Source organism: Panthera tigris, chromosome A2, assembly GCF_018350195.1.
Source record: "Panthera tigris isolate Pti1 chromosome A2, P.tigris_Pti1_mat1.1, whole genome shotgun sequence".
Lineage (NCBI taxonomy): Eukaryota > Metazoa > Chordata > Mammalia > Carnivora > Felidae > Panthera > Panthera tigris.
In genome coordinates, this window is record NC_056661.1 from 11,013,586 (window position 1) to 11,031,077 (window position 17,492).

At 41.7% G+C, this 17,492-nt stretch overlaps 2 protein-coding genes across 2 annotated transcripts in view; both read left to right on the top strand.

The window, feature by feature from the left end:
- LOC122236021 (olfactory receptor 7A17-like) overlaps positions 1 to 4,416 on the top strand; it is a 4,434-nt gene extending 18 nt beyond the window's left edge. The window contains exons 1-2 of the mRNA XM_042976949.1: positions 1 to 94; positions 3,432 to 4,416. The exon at positions 1 to 94 is cut by the window's left edge and continues 18 nt beyond it. Of these exons, the coding sequence (XP_042832883.1) occupies positions 3,448 to 4,416 (969 nt within the window). The 5' untranslated portion in view covers positions 1 to 94; positions 3,432 to 3,447. The remainder of the gene's footprint in view (positions 95 to 3,431) is intronic.
- An 8,933-nt stretch (positions 4,417 to 13,349) lies between these two features.
- On the top strand, positions 13,350 to 14,339 carry LOC122236025 (olfactory receptor-like protein OLF4). The gene has a single exon (XM_042976958.1). It carries the CDS (start codon positions 13,350 to 13,352, stop codon positions 14,337 to 14,339), a length of 990 nt encoding a protein of 329 aa, XP_042832892.1.
- Positions 14,340 to 17,492: the final 3,153 nt, after the last annotated feature.

The window sequence follows — 17,492 nt, forward strand, 5'->3', positions numbered from 1 at the left end:
TCTCCGCTGAGGACAGAGCCTTCGTCCCTGTTACCTGCTGTCCTGGGAGGAATTCAGTTTCACGCGGAGACCTTCCCGTCAGACACCCAGCCAGGTGAGTCCAACAGCCCCGTGCACCGTGGATGACAGGGTTGTCCGAGAACATTAATCCATCATCACCTGGGGGCCAATTCAACTTAGTCCAGAGCAAGTGATCACTGCGTTTATTTGCTTGCGTAAGTAATGAATGTATTTATTCAGCGACTGTGCCAGTTTCGCAGAATGGCTGCTACTAACACTTTTGAGAGTCCTTCATATTCTTTACCCTGAAAGGGATGCTCTAAACATCCTAAGATACACAGACCTCAGCACTGGGCAGGCTCTGGTCAGGATGTCCATCGGCAGAGACGTAGAAACCCTGCATTAAAAATATGAATATTTGTAATACAGCTGCTTTCAGGTCCTGCGTTCAACCTGTAACACCCACTTTTCCACCAGCAAATTCACTGTAACCCCAAGACTACCCACTTAAGAGTCCAACCACAGGGGCACCTGGGAGGCTCAGTCAGTTAAGCGTCTGACTTTGGCTCAGGTCATGATGTCACAGTCCATGAGTTCGAGCCCCGCGCCAGGCTCTATGCTGACAGCTCAGAGCCTGGAACCTGCTTCGGATTCTGTGTCTCCCTCTCTCTCTGCCCCTCCCCACTTGCACTCTGTCTCTCTCTCTCCCTCTCTCAAAAATAAATAAACATTAAAAAAAAAGTTCCAACCACACACAATGTAACACTGCTCTAGGTTTTTTCCCCAGGTTCCTGGGTGAAGAAGACATTTCCTGTTGTTTCTTAATCTATCCCTCAGTTTCAGCAAATGTCATATATTTGATGACCTTTCTGATTATTATATGGCCATATGCTATTCCCCCTCCCCTGCTTTTTTTTAGCATTTCAAAAGATTTCCTCAGATCATTGCTTCTCAGTCGACTTTGGAAACATTCTTTGACCATCAAAATGTTTAACTTGATTTAAATATTCCTATCTTCTTACTGCTGAGTTTCTTGCTTTATTTTAGTGGTTTTTCCCACCTGCAAATGCTATATGCAGTTTTCTTGATGTTCGATATATGTATGGTTACATTTACGCTGAAGTCATTATCCCTCTGGTGTCGGTAACGTGTCTGAGGGAGGGGACCAATTTAATGTTTTTCCAGATAGATATCCATTTATTCTAGCTGTTACTTGGCAATTCGTCTTTGTCCAACGAAACTGAAATACGACCTTGCCATATAGGAAATGTCCTTATACACTGAGACCTAATTCCTGATTCGTTCAACAAATAATAACTGAGCATCTGCCATGGGCCAGAACATTCTAGAGACATTATATGTCATATTCTTTCATGGTCTTTCACAATTTTGTTATTAATCCGTGTCGGTATTACTAATGATTGCTATTTTTTACCTGTTCCAGTTTGCTTTTATTTTTCATACAACTTTGCTTATGACAGTTGTTTTCAAGCTACTGTTTTAACCTGGTTGCCAGATCCTTTCATTCTTTCCATTCTATAACTTCTCATAGTTTTATATCTTTTTATAGTAAACATATATTCAACTAAGTTGGTGAAAAACAGAAATGAACAAAGAGGATAAAGTCCCTGCTCTTCTGGATGTTACAGCGTAGCATTGAGACTGTCATGGTGTCGGCAGGATTTACAGAGCATGGTCTGGGGAGTCCTTTGCATGTTGGATGAGATCCAGAATGAGGACTAGAGGGTGTCCATTGGGTTTGAGAGAGAGAGATCTTTACTCAAAGCCCAGGAATATCAATGAAAAGTGCCACATAAGAAGAGGGAGAAAGGAGCTAACCTCATCCCCTATCAATCACGTAGAAATGAATTAGTCATATAATGATGCAGGAGGTACAAGAAAATGTCTTCTAGGCTCGATATAAAAATGCCTGACTTTGATTGTATTGGTTTATCCCTTTGCTCATTTTTCTTGATGTATAATATAAACGGACATGTTAATATTTATATCTATTTATATTTTTATCTATATAGTTTTGTACAAGTACGCCATGAATATATCACTATCTGTCTTTTAAACAAGTTTGTTTCATTCTCGTATTATTTTTGCTGGGCATCAGGGGATGTAACCAGGGGAGAAGCAAGGGAGATATTTCTTCCTCACAGTCTCTCAGGGACCACCCCAGTTTATGAGATCATTGCTCTCCCTCATCGATTTCATTCCCTCTGTATCTCACTCTCTGTCTCTTTCATTTACTGAGCAGACTTTGTTACTCTGGTGTAAATCACAGCGGAAAATTAACATTCCAGTATGGAGCTCCATGGTGATTGGTCCAGGGGAGGCTTAAGAATTAGCATTTCTGGGAACCATTTCTACACTTTGCAGGGGAAAGATGGCTGATCGGGTCTCCTTGGGTTGTATCCATTCCCAGCATAACCAGGAATGTGGGGGCTGTGAGGACAGGGATATTCACAACCCAGAAGACCACGGTGTCTTGTGCGTGTGTGACTTGTAGAGGGTGAGCAGTCCTCACAACAGGGGCCAGGACTCCTCAATCCCAAAGTGACACAATACATGGGCCAGAACTCAGTCAAGAGCAGGCACCAAGACGGGGATCTGTGTCAATTCATGGGATGGCTCTGCAGCACGATGAATACCGAGGGAGGGGCAGTGTGGACAAGGACGGCCCTGTGCCTTGAGGTCACAGCTGTCGCAGAGAGGCCACATCCCTCCTCACATGTGTGTCAGAGTCTGTCATCAGTGCCCCTCAAGATCATTCCCCTTGCAGCGCTGGCTTTGCTTTCTCGCTTGAACGATTGAAACAAGTACCTTCCTCAGGGCCTTTGCTCTGGCCATTCCCTCTGCCAGGCACACCCTTCCCCCAGAATCCTGTGTCTATGTCTCCGTCTTACATGACGTCTGCGTTCCAATGCCACCTGTGTACAGAATTTGCCTAAATGCCATTAAAATAAAATGCCCTATTTGCTCTCTGCTTTATCCGTTTTCCATTTCTTCACAGCACACCTCACCATCAAAAAGGTGAGATAATCAAAAGATAATTGTATCAGAAAGATAGTTGTATAACTATCTTCTTTGCTTACATATTTTTTCTCCATCGCTGTAGGGATTTTTGTTCTTCAGCGCTCTATACTCATTGCCTAGATAGTGCCTGAAACCTGGTCAGCACTCAATTTATATTCCTGAATAATTGAAGCATTTCTCAGAAAAAGTATAAAATACATGATTTCTTAGGAAAGAAGCTGATTGACAATAAAAAGTATATCAGATGTGGCAGCGATGATTCCCTAAAGGGGACCATATCCGTACACAACATATTAAAAGGAATTTCTGGACTGCAAAATAAAAAAACAGTAGCATTTCAATTTTGTGAGTAATACAAATTTGTGTTATTTTATTTCCCTCTTTCCCAGAAGTCACCTCCACCACATGGAGCCAAGCAATGAAACACAAATTTCAAAGTTTCTTCTTCTGGGATTTTCAGAGGAACCAGGACTGCAGCTCCTCATATTTGGGCTTTTCCTCTCCATGTACCTGATCACTGTGATTGGGAACCTGCTCATCATCTTGGCCATCAGCACAGACCCCAACCTCCACATGCCCATGTACTTCTTCCTGGCCAACCTGTCCTTTGCAGACATCTGCTTCACGTCCACCACCGTCCCAAAGATGCTGGTGAACATCCGGACTCAGAGCAAAGTCATAACCTATGAGGACTGCATCGCACAGATTTATTTTTTCATACTCTTTGGTGTGTTGGACGTCTTTCTGCTGAGTGTGATGGCCTATGACCGGTTTGTGGCCATCTGTCACCCCCTGCACTACACAATCATCATGAACCCCCGGCTCTGTGGACTCCTGATTCTGGTGTCCTGGATCATGAGTGTTCTGTATTCCTTGTTACAAACCTTAATGGCATTTCAGCTGTCCTTCTGTACAGAGGTGGAAATCCCCCACTTTTTCTGTGAACTCAATCAGATGCTCCAACTTGCCTGTTCTGACACCTTTCTTAATAACGTGGTGATGTATCTTGCAGCTGTCCTGCTGTGTGGTGGTCCTTTTGCTGGGATCCTTTACTCTTATTCCAAGATAGTTTCCTCTATACGTGGGATTGCATCAGCTAAGGGCAAGTATAAAACGTTTTCCACCTGTGCGTCTCACCTGTCGGTCGTGTGTTTATTTTACTGTACGATGCTCGGTGTGTACCTGAGCTCTGCTGCTACCCACAGCTCACGGTCAAGTGCCACAGCCTCGGTGATGTACACGGTGGTCACGCCCATGCTGAACCCCTTCATCTACAGCTTGAGGAACAAAGACATGAAAAGGGCTCTGAAAGCATTCTTTGGGAAGGAGACCCTTCCATGGCCAATCGTCATAAGATTGAAGAAGTGCCTCTGATTGCAGGGGTCAAAGCCTCTGGGTCAGAGACTGTGGTCTTTATTCAGACTGTAGATGTAGTATTGCTCTTTCCGTTTATTTCCTCGTCCTCAACTTCCATATGCCATGTATGTAAGTCACTCTATGAAGCTCTGCTCTCTCTGATATCCTACAGATTTTTCCCTTGTATTTCCCACTTTCTGAATTTTATTTGCAACCATGGATCTGAAATATTTGGAAATGTTCATTTACCTTGAGGCAACATAGACGTTTTTAAAAAATAATCTTTCTCAAACGACTGCGTCACACCAAATCATTTTTCTTTCATACGTGTTTTTTTAATGCCACGATTACCACCGGTTAGCTCTCTGTATGTCTTAGGATTGGCGGGCGGAATTGGGTGGGTGATGGGCTAAATGGGCAATGGGCATTAGGGAGGGCACGTGTTGGCGTGAGCACTGGGTGTTGTATGTAAGTGATGAATCACTAAATTCTACTCCTGACACCAACACTACACTACATGTTCACGAACTAGAATTTGAATAAAAACTTGAAACAGACAAACAAAAAGAACTGTCATGATTGATACGCCACCTACGGAAACCACCACACTTTATGACAAATATATATGATTTTAAAGTAGAACAATATCTGAGGCTACGTTTTTTCGCTTATATGTCTGAAGCTCCTTTGTATATCAGTATCTTAACTGCTCTTCTTAATAGTGGACGCTTAATATGTTAATGTGTCTTCTAGATCGGTTTTATTCTCCTCATTAGGATCCTGGTCTCTTAGTACCTTGTTGTCCACAATGTGCATGATAGTCACTACCTTACTCAAGTGTTCACCAAATACGCGTCTCCAAAAGAAGTCTTCATGGAACAACAAACTTAGATAGATTGACTTTAGAATATGATCTGAGACTCTAGATGCCCTTTAATATGATGAAGCAAAATTTTATTTTATTTTTTTTTCAATTTAAATTTTAGTTAGTTAATATACCCTGCAATATTGGTTTCAGGAGCGAATTCCGTGATTCATCACTTACATACAACATCGAGTGCCCATCCCAATGAAGCGGAGTTTTAAATCGCACATTGTGCTCTTTAAAATATTTATTCTTCATGCTGTACGTCTATGCATTGGAGTATGGAGGATTGGTGGCCATGTGTAAGGGGGCTTATCCAAACGGGGAAGGACTGATTGACATTTTTCTATTTTTATTGAATTATCTCCTTGTTTCTTCCTGAAATCTTTACGCTGCCTTTGGTATGACTGCTTTCATTGTTGTAAAAGAAATATATCCCCCTTCCTTCTAAATTTTGTCATAACCATGAAAGGGGTGTCGAATGGTCATTATCCTCCATTTTACATGTTTCTCAGGCTCAGGATTCTATTCATCTTCTATGCTCAAGGGATGACATAAGAGAGAGCTTGCATTCCTGTCTGGTCATGTGAATCAGGGACACCAGTTTTCCAACACAATAATGCATACATTTTCAATCTTTCCTGGCTATGGGAAAATGACCCTCAATGAGAGGTAGTTGTTTTGTTGTTGTTTTTGTTGTTGTTTGTTTGTTTTTTAGAGAGAGAGGGAGAGGGAGAGGGGGAGTGAGCAGGAGAGAGGGGAAGAGGCAGAGAGGGAAACAGAGATAGAATCTTAAGCAGGCTCCAAGTTGAACGGGGCTTGATCTCATGACTGTGAGATCACAACCTGAGCCAAAATCAAGAGTTGGAGACTCGACCGACTGAGCCACTAAGGTGCTTCTCAGTGAGAGGTTTTCTATGCAGTTGTCTGAACTAAACTGAAATAACAGAGATACCATGAATGCAGGCTTCAAATATAAGAATAAATACCAAGAACAGTCAGCAGCAGAGTATGATAATTGTCCTTACTTCTGTTCACCGTGATCATTGAATCAGTTAGCCATTGTTGCATAACAAGCCATTTAAAAGAAAATGATTTAATGTAATGCTTATATTACCAAATGATATTGTATGTTGGGGATTGTTCTGAGCTGTGCTTATCTCCTCATGAGTCTATAGTGAGCTGTGAGACTCTACACAGTTTCTTTTCTTTTTTTTTAAATTTTTTCTTAAAGTTTATTTATTTTTGAGAGAGGCAGAGACAGGATGCGAGTGGGTTATGGGCAGAAAGAGAGAATGAGACACAGAATCCGAAGCAGGCTCCAGGCTCCGAGCTGGCAGCACCGAGCCTGATGCAGGGCTTGAACCCACAAGCTGTGAGGTCATGACCAGAGCCGAAGTTGGACATTCAACCGACTGAGCCACTCAGGCACCCCGACTCTAAATTGTTCCTAAGGCTCATCCATGATGTCATGTGTGACCACGGGGCACTTCTCTTCTGAACAAGTATATGATCAGTTAACTCGATTTCTGAGTGCATTTTTATCTTCTGTTTCACAGGGAAAAAAAGAATATCAAAAGTGAATGATTTTAATTTACATCTACTGTTCCTATATTCATATATGACACTTGCTTTCTTCCTACTGAGAAGAAAAAGCTCCTGTCACGACTCAGTATGAATCAGCTACCTCTGCTCTATATTTCACACCGATCTGTACGCTGCTAGATTTTTTTCCCTTCTAACTAATTTAGTGGGGTATAATCATGTGCTATAAACTGCATCTATTCGGAACGTATGACTTGATGAATTAAGGGAGCCACACAAAAACTAAAGTACCTACTGCACGTTCCTATTTGATGTTCTTCAAGAAAATGCACAACCTTGATGACTTCTTAATCCAATTGTTAAAATGTAATCTCCCTGGGCCTCAGCTTCTTTATTTCCGAAAGTAACTTGGGACCGTAAGCGTAACTTCAAATGGATGTTGCAAGAAATAAATGAGGTGTGTGGACATATTTCGTTGAGTTCGAAGAAAATGCTCAGCTGTAAAGTTGTATGTATGCATATATGTGTGTTTCTCTGTATACATTTTTATTTCAAATAAACACACCTACACATGGGTACCCCAACACAGAATCATTTTTAAAAATATTATTATCTGAGAGTACTTGGCACACAATGTTACACGAGTTTCATGTGTACAACGTAGAGATTCAACTTCTCCGTACATTATGAGGTGCTCAGCACAAATGTAGCTGCTGGCTGTCAGCTTACCAGGCCATTGCAATATCATTGACTATATTCTGTCCGCTGTGCCTTTGATTTCCGTGACTCATTTATTCCACAACTGGAAGCCTGTACCTCCCACTGCCCTTCACCCATCCTCCCCACCCCCCTCTGACAACCACGAGTTTATTGTCTATATTTATGGATCGGATTCTGCTGTTCTGTGTGCTTGTTTATTCATTTTAAGCGGACTCAATGGGGCACCTGAGTGGCTCAGTTGGCTGAATGTCTGACTCTTGATTTCCCCCGGGGTCGTGGAATTGGGTTCCCCGCCACACTGAGCATGGAAGTTGCTTAGGATTCTCTCTCTCTCTCTCTCTCTCTCTCAATCTCTCAATCTCTCCCTCTGCCCCTCCTCCACTCACACATGCTCTTACTCTCAAACAAAAATTTAAAAAATGAACACAGACACATTTATGACCTCTTATTTTATGTTGAAAGGAAATGAGTGAAATTTGAAGAGTGTTGATATAAAAAGAATAAATGTTTGAGTTAATATGCAATTGAAGACTGTAGACATGTAGACACAACAATTTAGTATAAAAAATAGACATACATTCAAATGATGAATTACTTTTCTTCTGCTAATGTGTCAAAGACAATAAAATCTGGAGCACGTTTGTATTTATGCACTGAGAAATTCTCTACCAACTAAAGAGGACGAATATCTCCAAATTGATTTTAAAATTCTTCTACTTAAAGATGGGATTACAACACAAAATGCCTTTACCCAGGGGGAGCTATAGTGAATGAACGGAGAAGCTTAGTCTCAGGTTCTTAACAAAATTTTATTGGACAAATGTTTGTGTTCAAGTCCTAATGCTAATGTAAAATGACTACATTAGTGTTTGAAAACACATGTATGCTCTTACAATTCTGGGGCTCAAAAGCCTGAAGTCGTTCTCATGGGTCTGAAAGGAAGATGTTTGCAAGGCTTGGTTCCTTCTGGAAGCTACAGGGAAGAATCTGTTTACTTTTCTATCCCAAGCTCATATCATAGTGCAAAATATGATCTAAATATATTTTATATATTTTATATAACTGACAAATGCTTCACACAGAGGGGCTACATGGCAGCTGTTAACTTGTGACATATTATGGAATTCCTAAATGTTTGGAAAATGTGTCATGAAGCTGAGGTACGTAGTGCTTGGGGTTCATATCAAAGGAACTCGTTGAAAAGGAAATAGGAATGTTCCATAGATAGCGGAGCTGTGTCTCCACCACAAGCCAAGTGTCTGGACACCCAAGGCATCTAATCCACAAAGATTGTTCAGTTCTAGACTTGGGGGAAAAGCTGAAATCAGGGTTGGGATGAGATGCGGGGATGTCTGCCCTCTGGGAGGAGCAGAGTTCAAGAGGAAGGAGTGATTAACACTGGGGTCACAGTCTATTGGGAATATGGAATCTCCAAACATCTTTCCTTTGTCTCCAGACCAGTGTCCTCCAGGGAAATCATGTGCTGTAGGTTGGAGAGGCAGGAGGGGAACGTGCCTCATGAACACACAGAGGAAACTATAAATATCTCCTGTGTGCCGTTCCTCTGCCTGTGCAACCTTGGGCTGATGGGACCTGGTTGTTGCTTCTGGAGTCTGAAGCTTGGCTGGGAGACTCATGCTAGCCTCCGTCCTGTCGTCTTGTGTGGGGACAGAGTTTAGTTGCCACCTATAACCATCTGGAGGGAATTCAGACAGCCACAAGGAGACCTCTCCCTCAGAGCTCCCATCCAGGTGAGGCTGAGACCCGGCAGGATCTTCAGGAAAAGATTAGGGAGAATCAAAGCCAGGTGCATTTACCTAAGGTCACCACACAGCCACCAGCCTAGCCCAGAACCTGGAGATCTCCATGGTCATTTGCTTGCCTGATTACTTAATGACCTCGTGGATGATGTTACAGAAAGGATTGCACATTGAACTCAGCCACACATGGGTGATTGTTGCCAGTGAAGTGATGGGAGGGGAGGCAGGAAATACTTCCAGTAAAAGTAGAACGCGTCCAATGAGTTTTGCAGTTGAAGGGAGTAGGAAAATTAGGGTTGGAGGGATGCGCAGTGAAGTCAGGACATTTCTTTTTTGTCTGTAAATGAGGCATCCTGGGGGGTGCCTCGGTGGCTCAGTGGGTTAAGCTGCAAACTCTTGATTTCGGGTAAGGTCATGATCTTATGGTTTGTGAGATGGAACCCTGCATTGGGCTCTCGCTGACAGCTCAGAGACTGGAACCTGCTTTGGATTCTGTGTCTCTCTCCCTCTCTGCCTCTCCCCCGTTCACACACCCCATCTCAAAATAAATAACAAAACATTAAACAAATGGGGCATACTGGGCTACGTTTCCATATTGATGAGACATATCTAGACCAATTACTGCTTGCATATACGACCTTGCAACATTAATTCATGAGACATATATTTTCACAGCATGCTCTTGCTCTGGGTATTCGTATGACCGCCATGATGTGATAAGTAAAAACTATGGTTACCTAGCTTTGCTTTGCAGTGATTTCATTATCTACGAAGTTGACTATGTTTGTGGGTTAGTTATTCCTTGCTTGCCTCATTTACACATTGTCTCTAACGGGTCTTTGCATGTGTACAATGGAGTTGGGGAGGTGCTACTTCCATTTCTGATTACATTCTTTCTAAAAAGGAAGTGGATGGGGTGTTCGGTGTTATTTTCCCCACTTTGTCGTTTACCATTGAGTTCTACTGTGTACATCTAGACATATACGCACTGTGACATAGACAGATAGGACTGTGTTCAGTAGTAATATAGGGTCAAATCTGTCACTCGGTTATACTGTGTCTCTCTTGTTATTTATTTATTTATTTATTTATTTGCCTGACTTCATTATCCTATACTGAGCTGTCACTAATACTCTTCACTTGCAAACTCTTGCTATAAACAAAAAGGAGTATACGTGACATTTTGTACATTGCGCACAAATCACTGTCTATACACATTTCCACGTGCCTTCCCATCTCTGTTATTCCCTGCAGTTCCTTTTGGCCCTTTGTGAAAAGGTCTATTTCTGGAAGTTGCTTTATCTCTGACTACCACGGCTTCTTTACATTTGACTGAAGATCACCTTTACCCTCCATAAGGATATTTGAATCCATGTATCCTTATAAGAAAATATTTATTATTTAGATACGGCCCCTTCCCCGGTGATAAAGGTGATTCTATCACATTCTTTTCTTTCCACGTGTTTAGAAGTGTGATCTGAAATCAGTGGCCCACCTCGATACCACTAAATCATTTTATGCCTTTTGAGAGTCGCTTTTAGATTCTCACATAATTTCGTTTCACACAGTTGTTTTGAAACTTGCCCTAATTTCACTCCTCCTGGAAGTCTTTATTCGTGAGGTTCTCATAAAGCTTCTCTTCCTATCTTAGGCGCACATACACATTCATAACCAGACGGATGAATGAATGGCGGCCTGTGGACGACATAAACGCTCTTTAGGTTTTAGGGTAGTCTTTTCTTCTACCTGCGTCCACTCTTCCTTCTTCCTCAAAACTACCTCATGGACTTGTCTCCAACCGACTAGGGAAAGGCTGATTCTTTATTTCAATGTCTGCATAATATTTCATGATACGGCTGTGCTACTCACACTTCAAAAGCTTTTCCTAGCTTTTCTCGATGCATTGCTATTATGACAATTCTACAAAAATATTTTGAGATTGTTATGTGAAAAATCTGGTTCTCCACTGGAGGAAACACTGTCCCTCAGGGGACACGACTTATTTGGATGTCACATGGTGGGGGGGGAGGCTCAGGAAGGGCCAGGGATGCTCTAAACACGTTCAAAGCCCAGGACACACAGCACAGAGACCAGTCTGGATCAGAAGGTCAGGGGTGCCGAGACTGAGAATCTCTGAGTTAAAGAATATCTGTGTTTTCACATTTGTAGTGTCTTCAGGTCGTTTTCTCAACATCGCAGTGGTTCCCATTCCTCCCAGAAAAATTAGAGAATCTCTTGTTTCTACCTGTTTAAAAATTTCAACCCAGTCAGCTCGAGAGATCTTGTTTTCTTCAACCGTTACTGAATTTGAGCCAATATGTACATATTAACCAGGTTCATTGTTAAATGTCTATTGTTATTATATGTCCATAAAGTCTATGCCTATTCCGCAGCTAGCAGCATTTCAAATGAAGTTCACAGATTATCGTTTATTGCCTTGGGTTGGATATTATGTCCACAAAATGATTTAAATTTTATATAGCTAAATATATCTATCTTCTTACTTCTGATTTTCCTGTCTTAATTACAATGATTTTGCTCACCTGTGGCTTGTATCTGCGTTTTTATGCACGTTCACTGAAAATGTACTGTTTCCATTTACTTCAAGATCTCTAATCCCTCTGAATTAAGATGTGCATACTAGGGAACCTTTATTTTCTTTCAGATGGATAGCCACCTGTGCCAGCCTATAGGAAACAACCTTCACCAACTAAATTGGAATACAGTGGTGCCTGGGTGGCTCAGTCCGTTGAGCATCTGACTCTTGCTTTCGACTCAGGTCATGATCTCATGGTTCGTGAGATCAAACCATGCATCAGTCTCCATGCCGAGCGTGGAGCCTGCATGGGATTTTGTGTATTATCAAAGGCTGATGGGTGTGCATCTGACTTCGGCTCAGGTCACGATCTCGCGGTCTGTGAGTTCGAGCCCCGCGTCGGGCTCTGTGCTGACATCTCGGAGCCTGGAGCCTGCTGCGGATTCTGTGTCTCCCTCTCTCTCCTCCCCTCCTACACTCACGCTCTGTCTCTCTCTCTCTCTCTCTCAATAATAAATAAACATTAAAAACTTCAAATACAGGAAAGAAAATGAACATGCCAGTCTGACTTGTCAATGTTATTCACGGGATGCTTGTTCATTGGAATTCAGGTAACATTTTACATTGTTTAGGGGAATGATTATGGATCTGGCCAGCTTGAGTTATATTCCCTCCAAACTTAAACACGGGGGCTGGGGGTGAGAAGTCATGGTAAGAACACAGCCAGAGAAACAATGATTTGGGGTGTGTGTATGTGTGTGTGTGTGTGTGCATGCTTTTTGGAGTGGGATTCATCCTCAGAACAGGGGTACACGGTCTAATATGTTCTAAGGTGAATACAGAGGCCAGAACTCAATCAACACACAGTACTCAGGAGGGCTCGATGTCAATTTACAGGAGACTTTGAAAGTAGAGTCTAAAATACAAGCAGCACATAGTGTGGGTGAGCGACTCTGTTTTCTTGCGGGTTAACCAGCAGCGCCCATTTCCTTGAAATTGCCTCACACCGTCTCTCATTTCCCTCCTGTTCACTCCCCTTCCTACACATGCTTCCTGTTTGGGACCCACATAGCTCAAAGTAGGATCATCCTCAGGCCTTAGCAGAGGCCATTCCCTCAGCCAGCACACACTTCCCCAGACATGCTCGTGGCTCCCGCCTTCCTTTCCCTGAGGTCTCCGTTCAGATGTCGCCTTGTTCACTGTTCTTGACTGAACACCAATTACAAAATAACACTTGTATCCACACTCTCCTTTATACCTCCTCTTGTTCTCTTCACAGCACTTGACACCCTCTGATGTCCTACTGATATTTTTATTTCCTTCTGTTCATTCTCCATCACTGGAGTATACTGGCTTTTGATTTCCCGGACTCATTGCCTAGACAATGCCTGGAATATGTTTGACCCTCACTACAACTTCTTGACAGCAAAATATAAATCGTAGCATTGCAACAATGTGAGTGATGCTGTTCAGGTGAAAATTAATGATGTCTCCCATCGTCTTTCCTCGTGGTCAGTGCAACCTCATGGAACCAGGAAATGATACACGGATATCAGAATTTCTGCTTCTGGGATTTTCAGAGGGTCCAGAACTGCAGCCCCTCGTATTTGGGCTTTTCCTCTCCATGTACCTGATCACTGTGTTTGGCAACCTGCTCATCCTCCTGGCCGTCAGCTCTGACTCCCGCCTCCACACGCCCATGTACTTCTTCCTGGCCAACCTGTCCTTTGTAGACATCTGCATCACCTCCACCACCGTCCCGAAGATGCTCTGGAACATCCAGACCCAGAGCAAAGTCATAACATATGAGGACTGCATCACACAGGTGAACTTTTTCATAATCTTTTCAGGATTGGACATCTGCCTCCTGGCCATTATGGCTTATGACAGGTTTGTGGCCATCTGTCACCCCTTACACTACACGGTCATCATGAACCCCCGGCTCTGTGGACTGCTGGTCCTGGTGTCCTGGATCACGAGTGTCCTGCATTCCTTGTTGCAAACTTCAATGGTGTTGCGGCTGTCCTTCTGGACAGGCTTGGAAATCCCCCACTTTTTCTGTGAACTCAATCAGATGATCCAACTTGCCTGTTATGACACCTTTCTTAATAACTTGGTGATGTATTTTGCAGCTATCCTAGTGGGTGGCGGTCCTTTCGTTGGGATCCTTTACTCTTACTCCAAGATAGTTTCCTCCATACGTGGGATCTCATCAGCTCAGGGCAAGTATAAGGCATTTTCCACCTGTGCATCTCACCTCTCGGTTGTCTCCTTATTTTATTGTACGGGCCTCGGAGTGTACCTCAGCTCTGCTGCTACCCAGGGCTCCCACTCAAGTGCCACAGCCTCGGTGATGTACACGGTGGTCACGCCCATGCTGAACCCCTTCATCTACAGCCTGAGGAACAAAGATATAAAGGGGGCTCTGAAGAGATTCTCTGCGATGGCAGTTAGAAAAGGTCCAATTGTCCTGCGGTTGAAGAATTTCCCAGGATTGCAAGCCTCAAAGTCTTAGCGTCAGAAATTGTGTGTGTGTTTTAAGTAGATTGTAGACATAGAGATTGTTTCTCTCATTTATTTCCCGGAATTTTATTTTTTCAACCACTCAGTACAATTTAGTTCCTCATTTTATTAAGTTTTTCCCTCTCTGTGATCCAACCTTTTTCCCTTCATCTTTTTCTTTTATTTCTAAATTGATTCGCAAGCTGTGATATGAGAAAATTAGGAGTTCTCATTTGTCTCATGGAACTGCCTGGATTTCTTAAGAATAATTTCTTCACAGGGGCACCTGGGTGGCTCAGTTGGTTAAGCATCTGACTTCGGCTCAGGTTCCTGGTGCCCGAGTTCGAGCCCCGCATTGGGCTCTGTGCTGATAGCTCAGAGCCTGGAGCCTGTTTCAGATTTGTGTCTCTCCCTTTGTCTCTCCCCCCCCCCCCACTCATGTTTTGTCTCTGTCTCTCTCCCTTAAAAAATAAAAAAAACATTATAAAAATTTTAAAGAAAAAGGAATAATTTCTTCACCAATGACAAAATCATTCCACATAATAATGTTTTTAGTTTTACTAAAAGAATAGTGATTTGTTACCTCTCTGTTGGAATAAATTCAATTTGGCAAATAGGCCATTTCTATTCTATTCTATTCTTCTATTCTATTCTATTCTATTCTCTATTCTATTTCTTCTATTCTATTCTATTAACTCTGGGACCACAGTTTTTCATTTTGAGCCTGTCATTCCTTTATCACTGCCTTAACTGTTTTTCTTGATGAACATACCAGTGTGTTTTATAATGGGCCATTAGCTTTTTTCTCCGAATTAGGATCTTGTTTTCTTCTCAGGCTCTATGTCCCCAGTGCTTACATTAGTCACTGGCAAAACTGATTATCAAAAACTTGTCTACACGGAAACAGAAATTCAAAAAAGTAGAATGACTTAATATGGCCTTGGAGTCAAAGATGACCTCGACTATGATAAAGCAAATTTTAAATTCTCCTTTGTATTACTATGCCCTGTATTTCTTTTCATGCTGTACATCTCTCAATCAAGTATGGAATAGCAGTGGCAGTGTTTAAGGGGATTTATTCGCTGGGGTGAATGATTGGTTACTTATTGCCGTCAAAAGACTTATAAATAAAAACAATAAAATGGTCCTGAAAGAAATTAAAGAATACATAAATAAATGGGATGACATCCTGTGCTCATGCTTGGAAGATTTTTTATTTAATTTTAGGATGGTTTTAAAAATGTTTTCCAAGCATACCCCATTTTTGTTATTTTCAAATTATCATTGAATCTGTAGATCTTTGGGGTAGTATTGCCATCTTAACAACTTTAATTCTAACTTAAATTTCTCCTAACGAAGGACCACAGCTTTGCTCTCAGTCTGGGCTCCACATCCAGGACCCGCAGCATCAACACCACCAGGGAGCTTGTTAGAGAAGCAGGGTCCTCGGGGCCCCTGGAGACCTGAGGAATCAGAATTTGCATTTCAACTACAGTCCCTGGTGAATTGTATGCACAGGGAAGTGGAGAAACCTTAGTGTGGAACAGGTTTCCTCACCTTCTCGCCATTGACCCTTGGAGCTGGATAACTATTTTTGTCGGGTGCTGTCCTGTGGCTGATGGTATTCAGAAGCACCTCTTCAGACATGGACAGAAATCCCAAGAGCAACTCTGGTTGGGAACCGCTTCCCAGAGTTTCAGATCTGGAAATATCCTGACATCATTCCAATTAAGACTACTTGCTAATTGGTTTGTGCCTTTGAGCAGAACATTGAATTCCTCTGAGCCCATTTCTACAATAGCAAATACAGCTCATGAAAGTACTACATAATAGATTATACTTTTGTAAAAATTAAACCATAGAATCCCTTTAGGGTGCTAAGCTAGTCTATGCTGCAGAAAATCTAAATGTATCTCTTATAGTTAATAAATACTTCATCATGAGGGAGTAAATGATGACTCATAACTTGTGATCTAACTATGAAATTCCTAATGGTTTTGGTGAAACTATCACGAAGCCAAAGAATGTAGTACCCAAGGTTTTTGTTACACCTTAACATTTTTTTATTTATGTAAATTCAGTTAGTTAACATACAGTGTAGTATTGGTTTCAACAGTAGAACCCAGTGATTCATCATTTCCCTGAACACCCTGTGCTCATCCCAACAGGTATCCTCCTTATTGCCCATCACCCATTTAGCCCATTCCTCTGCCCTCCTCTGCAGCAACCCTGTTTGTTCACTTTAAGACTCTCTTATGGTTTGCCCCCCTCTCTATTTTATTCTTTTTTTCTCCCCTCTTTATGTTCATCTGTTTTGTTTTTTAACTCTACATATGAGTGAAATGATATATTTATCTTTCTCTGACTGACTTATTTCACATAGTGTAATACATTCTAGTTCTATCCACATTGTTGCAAATGGTAAGATTTCATTCTTTTTTATTGTTGAGCAATATTACATTATATATAATATAATATAATATAATATAATAATATAATATAATAAATATAATATAATATATATACCACATCTTCTTTATACATTCATCAGGTGATTGATATTTAGGCTCTCTCCATAATTTGGCTGTTGTTGATAGCGCTGCTATAAACATTGGGATGCATGTGTCCCTTGGAATCAACATTTTTGTATCCTTTGGATAAATACCTAGTAGTGCAATTGCTGAGTTGTAGGGTAACTCCATTTTTTATTTTTGAGGAACCCGCATACTCTTCTCCAGAGTGCTTGCATCAGTTTGCATTCCCACCAGCCATGAAAAAGGGTTCCTCTTTCTCTGCATCCTAGCCAACATCTGTTGTTGTTTGAGTTGTTCATTTTACCCATTCTGACAGGTGTGAGGTGGTGTCTCATTGTGGTTTTCATTTGTATTTCCCTAATGATGAGTGATGAGAATCTTTTCATGTGTCTGTTAGCCGTTGGGATGTCTTCTTAGGAAAAGTGTCTGTTCACGTCTTTTGCCCATTTCTTCACTGGATTATTTGGTTTTTGTGTGTTGAGGTTGAGAATTTCTTCATAGATTTTCGATGCTAACCCTTTATCCAATATGTCATTTGCAAATATCTTCTCCCATTCCATCAGTTGACTTTTAGTTTTGTTGATTGTTTCCTTTGCTGTGCAGAAGATTTTTATCTTGATAAAGTACCAATA